The sequence below is a fragment of the Musca vetustissima genome, unplaced genomic scaffold, assembly GCF_032173495.1.
Source record: "Musca vetustissima isolate MV318-11 ecotype Yass unplaced genomic scaffold, APGP_CSIRO_Mvet_v1 utg6038, whole genome shotgun sequence".
In the NCBI taxonomy this organism is placed as follows: Eukaryota; Metazoa; Arthropoda; class Insecta; order Diptera; family Muscidae; genus Musca; species Musca vetustissima.
In genome coordinates this window covers 323,817-332,508 of record NW_026880962.1, presented here as the reverse complement: position 1 = coordinate 332,508, position 8,692 = coordinate 323,817, and the positions used below count along the sequence as shown (strand labels likewise).

Genomic DNA, 8,692 nt, shown 5'->3' with positions numbered 1-8,692 from the left:
TATAATGCTAAACTTGATAAAAAATTTTTCAAGTGTCGCATTGTTAAGCCAGTTGGGAAATGCCTTTACGAAGTAGAAGATCTTAAAGGACATCCCATTGGCATTTTTCACGCTAAGGATTTGAAGCAATAAATGCTTACGAATTGAAGAAATTAATTTTTCTTCTAATTATTTTTTTTTTCTTTTTACATATATATAGCGACCGAAGTCTAACACATATATATATATGAGAATAGCATTTGTTTTTTTCTTGATTTAGCTAATCTAAATTCAGTTTTAAAATAAGAAAAAATATATGAATTAGTGAAATATCATTATGTAGGATTATTGGCGAAATAGAAAAATACGAATAAAAATGAACAACTTAAAAATAAAATTAAATTTGAAATGTCCATCCCAAGCCATACTTACAAAGTTTTTTTTAGCTAAATTTTGGTTATAAATTATGAAATTTAAGTTTATAAATAAATAGGGTTCTCATAATTTTTCTCATTTTCCAGAGCAAAATTACGAAAACTACGAAATAGAATTAAAACTACAACTTACGTTCATTTCTAAAGCGCCGACCGTAGTCCCACCACAAGTATCGGCTAGAACATTTGATGAAGTTCGGAACCCTGTTTTTTTTTCCATCCGAACAGGAGTCCAATCTTCTAGGCTCTAACAGCAGATGTCAGAATTGTGAAGTCAGAGTACGAATTAAAGCACTCTGGGTTTACCGACTCTAGTTGATGTCTGCGCATCCGGAGCAGTCAACTGGTGACTGTCTTTGACCATTAGTGCAATTCCCCTTTCGCGGTGAAGCAGTAGCCGTTCGCTCTTTGGCACGGGCCAGGGAACTGTTGTACACGAGGTCGCAGATCCGTCCTTCACCCGACTTACGACACTAGAGTCTGGAAGCCAAAAGACAAAAAGAACAAATACACGTCAGTGCATTTGCACAACATCGTATCCGACATTCTGACAAAAGCTGAAGGTCTAGTCGATGGTACAACTGCTGGAGAAAGAAAAAGGAGAACAGGATTAATCGAACTTACCATCAAATATAATTTCCTGGTTTCACAGGAGAGGCAAATTAAGTCGCATGTAGGTAATAAATGTCTGGAAAGATAAAAAAGGAAGTTATTACTATTTTTCTTATTAAATTATTAGCATTTCTATTTTTACTTACCTTTTTGTGAATGCAATATCCAATTTGAGTAACTTCTCTAGATGTCTTTTGATTATTGAGACCATGGAAAATTTTTTCTTGCAACCATAGGAGGCCACTCGCCTAGACACCAACAGCGGTCAGAAAGAATTCGTTGGATTACGAACGGAAGCATCCCAGATTTACCGACTCTAACAATATGTCTACGATTCCTGAGCAGTCACGTTGTGACTGTCCTTGACCATTTGTGCACTCTTCCTTTATATTCCCATACGCAACTATGGCACAAGGCAGAAGAGTGTTGTACACAAGGTCGCAGAGCTGTCAGTCATCGATTTACGACGTTAGAGTCTGGAAGCGGGGAGACACGATCAAACACATCTAAATGCATTTGAAATAATATCGTATCCAACAATCTGACCAAAGTGTGGACCTAGTTGAGGGTACCCCTACAGAAAAAGAAAATATCAGGTCTCAATCTTACCTTTCGTTCAATCCAAACGTAGGCAGTCACCAATCTGAAAAGATAAGAACAGAAAGAGAAAGTATTAGTTATCTGTGAAAAAGAGGAAACTTTAAGTTAAAATCAAAATATAATTTAGAAAAAGAAAAATGAAAAAAAAAAAATTTAATTTTTAGGCAATCACACCGAATATGTCCGTCCGATTTGGATAACTTTCTCAGTTTATCATTATTAATTTTTCATTCAGTTTAATACTTTCATCAAAATTCAAAACATTTCACATAATTTGTCATATTAAATTTACTGAAGCCCAATTCTTGAATATTTTATTTTCAATTAATTCACAATAGCATTTCAATTTCATTCACTTTAATTTTTTTTATAAATTTTTGTTAGATACAGATTTGCACAGTTTTTAACTAGTAAAATCACTTTTTATGCTTTAATTGTTTTTTTTAATCATGCAACTTTTTCATGGTTTAGTTCAATTAAATTCTTTGCACTTTTCGTCATTAAAAGAAAAATAAACACAATATTTTCACAAATAATTTACGTCCGTCCGATCACCTTTAACACAAAATATTTATTTTTATTGTTTTCCTCTTTATTTTGCCTTGGTTCATTTTAAATTAATTTTTATTAATTTTTTATTTCTCTTTTTTGTTTTGCTTAGTTTTTTCTCATTCATTTCCATTCATTTATTTTCACTTTTTGTTTTGATTCCACAGTTTCCAATTTCATTTTGATTCTTTTTGCTCATTATCATTCTCTTTCATAATTATCACTCAAAGTTTAGTACTTTATTATCACTCATATTTTTCGAAAACATTCTAAGTTTTCGAACACTAGGTTTCCGCCAAGCTCGGTTTCATTTTACTTTTACACTATATGCACCCATACACTCACACACACTGGATTGTTTAATTTCATTTTATTTTTGAGTTTATAATTTTTATTATTCAATTATTCATTGTTCTTTACAATTTTATCATAATTTTTCTTAGAATTATTTCTTATTTTGTATTTCATTCATTATTTGCACTTGTAGTATTTTCACATACAACCGCACTGTATGTTTACAATAGGATTTTTCATTCATTAATTTTCTACACTTTAAGCACTTTTCACAATCACTACACTCACTTATTACAATAACCCGACACTTTCACGTATTTTTATTTAATTATTTTAATATTCACTTTAATTCTTTTACACTCTACTTACCATTTTATTTAATAATTTCTGCATACTCCATTTTCCGTCCGTCCGTGATCCAAGCCGCCAAATAATATTGCCATTTAAGCGTCCCCAACGCTATCATTCATAAACGTCAGTTGCCCATATGTTATAGTGCGCCACACTAAACCGTAACGCTTGGCGTATGACGTCATTCTTACACTCGGTTTACACATGGTAAAACTATATATGAGGTTAACCGTTTACATGTGGCAAATAAAACATGATGTTTTAAATAATTAATTTTTGCTCAGAATTAATATTTAGAGTTGCCAGATCACAACAAAAGTAGGGATTTCGAATACCGATACTTTTAAAAAACACCCAAGATTAAATTTTTGAATTATTTTTTTTTTTTTATTTTTGTCGCACTTTTTTTCCCCCTATCCTTCGATAAGGATATCAGCAGGATAGTTGGCTTTGTGGTGTGCGCCTTTAAAAGGGGTAACCCTGAAAATAATTGATAGCTCGAAGAAGAAGAAGAACAATTACTAGGAAACAGCTGATTATTCCAATTACTTAAATGTCAATATTAGGGAATAATATAAGGAGAAAATAGAAAAATTAAACGAGGAAAATGGCAGCCAGAATTTCCTGGCAAAAATTGTAAGAAAAATCTGCCTTTTTTGATTTTGCCTGCGAAGAAGATTGGATGCGTGGCTCCCTGTAACCGTCGAAGAAAAAAAAACAACCAAAGTTTTTGAGAAGTGAATTCATCTGGTTTATTTGTTGAAACACATACACAAACAACACAAAATACAAACTATTTTAAAGAAAATCTGAAGCCTTTAAATAATTAAGCAACATTAAACGAAAAAAAGGCTAAAAATTGAAAGGAAATTTATAACAAAACAAATAGTTTTCAAAAAATTGAAAATTAAAAGAAAATTGAACCTTTTTTTAAAATTAAACAAAGTTTGAAAACAATTTAACAATATAAAAAAAAAACCCAAACAATTGACTAAAATTCTAAAGCAATGAATATAAATCTTAAACCTAAAAATTCATGAAGAATTGGAGCCTACAAGCCACACCATCGCCCATCCAATCCATCGAGGGAGGCGCAGAGTTTACGCCATTGCTGCTCCAGCGTGGCTTGGTATCATTCCCAATTGACACTGAAACTTATTTAACTCCGGACAGACAGACGGACGACTAAGCTACATAATTAAATTCCGCGGTTTTTCCTGAAAAGAATAAATAAATTAAAAGGGTGAACAAACGAGTTAATATTAAATTTTTTTACTTACTTTGTGTTGGTATGCAGGTACGCGACATTGAACTGAGCTCAATTCAAGGTTAGGTTACCAGGCATTGTGTAGATCGTCGATTTAATGTGGTATCGACCTACATTCCTTTGTTCGTCCTCATCTGGAAATTGAAAGCAAGAAAATTATTATTTACATTCTGACCGAGGAATATAATTAAAAAGCTGAAACACGAACTAATTCGTACATACTTACGTTTTGGGAAAAAGCCTTAGTCACAAGCTGCCGTCAAGGTTCTACACTCTGGGTGCTCGCCGTTAAGCCCTAAAAGTACAAAAAGAAAAGAATACTTTCGAAAATTGATTTTTATTGGCAATTCTTTGTTTTTTTCTGAAATTTTTATATTATAATTCGCTGTAAATTGTTAGATTTTGATTCAAATTACGATGGAATGAATTGTTTTTTTTGCCAAATATGTAATATAGTTGTAATAAATATGTACTGGATTAAACCTGAAAAGATAAAAATGTCTTCGGCTTAAAGCCCTATTAAAAAGATGGTGGGGATGGGATAAAATATGGTAAGTCAAGGGTCAGATCTGGGACGTCCAGTATGAGTAGACGTCATGGCGAGAGGTGTTCTCGGAGGGAGGGCTATCTCCTGGCTGGTCAGCCGCCAGGAGCACTGTTTCTGTGAAGAAAACTAATGTTATTTTGGGATTTGGTTGCAGTTAGGTGAACGTTTTCTTCTATTTAAATTTTTTTGTTGACATGTTTCAGGCTTCTTTTTACCCCCTTTTTGATTTAGTTTGAAGTCCGGTATGATTTTTTTTGTTTGTTCAACCGAAAAGATCTGCAAGTGGCAAGAACCAACCCCCAATCCGACGAGCCATAGCCGCGCTAAACGACAGCATACCGGCAACGCCACTTAATGGTCAACACAGCGATTTCATTTCGTTTTTCTTGAACACGGTTGTTACAATTTCTATAATCTGTAAGTCTGCTTTTCCACAGACAAATTTTTATCTGGCAAATACTGAGTTTGTAGGCGAGAGGGGTGCGAGGAAGAAAAACAAAAAATTGCCTGTTCAGAATTTGCCGTACACGCAAATTCTGCTTTGCTCTGTTCGTTGAAAACAATTTTGTTGACATTTCCTTTTGAACCTATTCGCTTTACTGACACACAGCCGGCTTTTGTTTACAAACCTGTTGCTTTAATTTGTGCAAGTGAAATTTAATTTTTAATTTTTGCAATTTATATAATAAAATATATAATAAAATATATAAAAAAATAAATAAAATATTTAAAAAAATCTTTAAAATGCAAACACTTTGACTTTTATTTTCTTTCTTTTGTATTTTGATTCGCAAATTTGGCAAAAAAATTGCTAATGGAAAAGCAAGCGAAAATTTCAAAAGAGAAAACAAAAAATTTGCCAAATAAAAATCTGCCTGTGGAAAAGCAGACTAATCAATAGCCTTCATGCACTTGCACTTTGACAGTCAGCGGCTATTAATTGTGCCATGAAATACACCTTTTTGGCATGATTATATAAGTGTGTACTTCACATAAAACGCATACCATTTGAATGTGTCATCAAAGTTCCTCAAATGTGGCAGCGTCATTTTATGTTAGAAATATAACGCCGCTACATTCCCACAATTACAGGCTTGGTACTGTGATTTATACCGGCACAGCGTCTCGTTTGCAAAAAATATACTTGTTGGTAAAAAACTTTATAAGAATTGGCAATGGCGGCTTCTTTGGACGGAGTATTTCCAGCAACTTTACAAGAAAAAGTTAAAAATTCAAAACTTCTGGTAGTTGGAGCTGGTGGTATTGGTTGTGAAATTCTGAAAAATTTGGTGTTGTCTGGATTTCCCGAAATCGAAATTGTAAGTTCAATTAATCGCAACCACTTACGTTCATGTATAACTGGACATATATACATATATTTTGCAGATTGATTTGGATACCATCGATTTGAGTAATCTAAATCGGCAATTCTTGTTCCATCGTGAACATGTGGGAAAATCGAAGTCACAGGTGGCTAGAGAAAGCGCCTTACAATTTAATCCCGATGTCAAAATTAAAGCCTATCACGACAGTATTATGGCGTACGTATTATAATAAAGCATGAATTCATGACATGGATAATATCGATAATTTGTTTTAGAACCGATTATGGAGTGAATTTCTTTAAGAAATTTGATGTCGTTTTAAACGCCCTGGATAACCGAGCTGCTCGTAATCATGTCAATCGAATGTGTTTGAATGCAGAAGTGCCGTTGATCGAAAGTGGAACTGCTGGATACAATGGTCAGGTTGAGTTAATCAAAAAGGGTTTGACACAATGTTACGAATGTACACCAAAAGCCACACAGAAAAGTTTCCCTGGCTGTACCATTCGTAATACACCATCGGAACCCATTCATTGCATTGTATGGGCCAAACATCTGTTCAAGTGAGTATGAGGATTTTTTCATATGACTTTCCAGATTACGTTTGCATAAAATGTGAATGCCGCTTTGAGCCCTACATATTACGAGAATTTAAAATGTTTTCATAATTTACTTGCAGTCAATTATTCGGAGAGACTGTCGATGATGAAGACATTTCACCAGATGTTGCTGATCCTGAAGCCAAGGGCGAAGCTGATGCTGAAAATACTGCAAATGATACAGAGAAGCTATCAGATGAAAAAGTGCCAGATGATGGTAATGTAGTACGTGTTAATACACGTCAGTGGGCCAAGGACAGTAATTATGATGCCGAAACTTTATTTAATAAATTCTTCTATGATGACATCAAATACCTTCTATCGATGTCCAATTTATGGAAATCACGTAAGCCTCCGACGCCCATAAAATGGGATAGTGTCATTTTGAAACAGGATGAAGCCGACACAAGCTTTGCTCGCCAGTATCATAAAATTTGGTCCCTCGCCGAATGTGCTGCAGTTTTTGCCGACTGTTTGAAAAAACTTAAATTGAACTTGGAAAATATTGAGCAGGGCGATTCATTAGTTTGGGACAAGGATGATCAACCCGCAATGGATTTCGTTGCAGCTTGTGCCAACATACGTGGTTATATCTTCGAGATTGCACGTAAATCACGATTTGAAATCAAGTCCATGGCTGGCAATATTATACCAGCCATAGCAACGACTAATGCTATTACTGCCGGTGTCGTCGTATTGCACACCTTCAAAGTTCTACAAAATCAATTGGACAAGTGCAAATCTGTCTATATGCGCCTTAGACCAAACCCAAGGCAGCAATTGCTGGTGCCCGAAAAAGTTTTAACAGCTCCAAATCCAAACTGTTACGTCTGTGCTGCTGAGCCGGCAATACATTTGCGCATTGATACCAAGCGTGTACACATCAAAGAATTTCGCGATGAGGTTCTTATTAAAACTTTGAATATGGTCAACCCTGATGTTATTGTAGATGCCAAGGGTGTTGTTGTCATTTCCTCGGAAGAAGGAGAGACTGAATGCAATGAAAACAAGCTGATGTCTGAAATGGACATTGTCGATGGTGTTCTACTGAAATGTGACGATTTCTTCCAAAATTACGAGCTAAGCATTATAATCGTACATATAGATGCTGAACGAGATGAGCCGCTTTTTGAAGTTATTGCCGATCCCAATCAACTTAAGCCCAAGGAAGAGGTTAAAACACCCGAAAATGAAAACGGCAAAAAGGACGATGTGTCTGATGGACCATCTACGTCGAAGAGAAGCAAAGTCAACGAAATCGTTGACGACGATGACGACGATTTATGCTTAATTGAAGACGACGATGATCATAATGTTTCAAAACCCACCGATAAGTCGGCAACAGAGGAGGTGACAGAAGCTACAGATAAACTGCAAGTCAAAAGTCCGGAGAAACCTATTGCCACCAAGCGTAAGACATCAGTTGTTGATGGTGATATAACCGAGATTTTAGATTCGGATGAAGAAGACGGACCAACTCAATCGAAGCGCACTAAAAGATCTGAGCCTGATGAGAAAGGAGTAATTAATATTGATTAATTTTTATTTTATGGAAAACAAGACTCAGTCATTCAATAGATTTATATGAATAAACAAAGTTAAGAATATAATAACTTTGATAATTCCTTTAAAAATTAATAATGAATAAAATACCCCAACATATTTGTTGAAGGACAAATGTATATTTTCTTTTCTTTGTATAAAATATTAAATTTAAAATGGTATGGTATTGCACATTGTATAATTAAACGAAATAAGTCCAATTAGCATTGCATACAAGAGGTATGTTCGGTAACATTTTCAAGAAAAAATAACATGGTAGTTTCCTTTTAGGGAGTAAATATTCTCTCGTTTTCAAATATGCAAAATTGAAACATTCATACCGCAGTACGAAATAGTGAAAATTGCAAAAAATCGGTTCTAAATTCAATTTCGTAAGAAGGAAATATCTATTCACGAATTATATAAATTAACTTTATTACAATGTAAATACTACGAACAGACTTTGCTAAAATGAGTTGACTATATCCGGACACTATTCTAATTTGTATTCTGAAGGCGATTATGAAATATATCTCGTGTTGTTCAATAAGTATTAAAAATACGGGAACATAGCAATTTCATTTCTATCGTTC

General features: G+C 34.2%; 1 protein-coding gene and 1 long non-coding RNA gene across 2 annotated transcripts; one reads left to right on the top strand and one right to left on the bottom strand.

Moving 5' to 3' along the window:
* Positions 1–448: 448 nt before the first annotated feature.
* Positions 449–1,748, bottom strand: LOC133326970 (uncharacterized). The gene is made up of 2 exons (XR_009754211.1): positions 1,172–1,748; positions 449–1,101 (listed from the first exon to the last, which is right to left on the bottom strand). It is a non-coding gene; the product is annotated as an uncharacterized LOC133326970 (long non-coding RNA).
* A 4,060-nt stretch (positions 1,749–5,808) lies between these two features.
* On the top strand, positions 5,809–8,096 carry LOC133326967 (SUMO-activating enzyme subunit 2). The gene is made up of 4 exons (XM_061535577.1): positions 5,809–5,952; positions 6,020–6,174; positions 6,234–6,521; positions 6,638–8,096. The coding sequence occupies exons 1-4, from the start codon at positions 5,809–5,811 to the stop codon at positions 8,094–8,096; spliced, it is 2,046 nt and encodes a 681-aa protein (XP_061391561.1).
* The last annotated feature ends 596 nt before the right edge of the window (positions 8,097–8,692 follow it).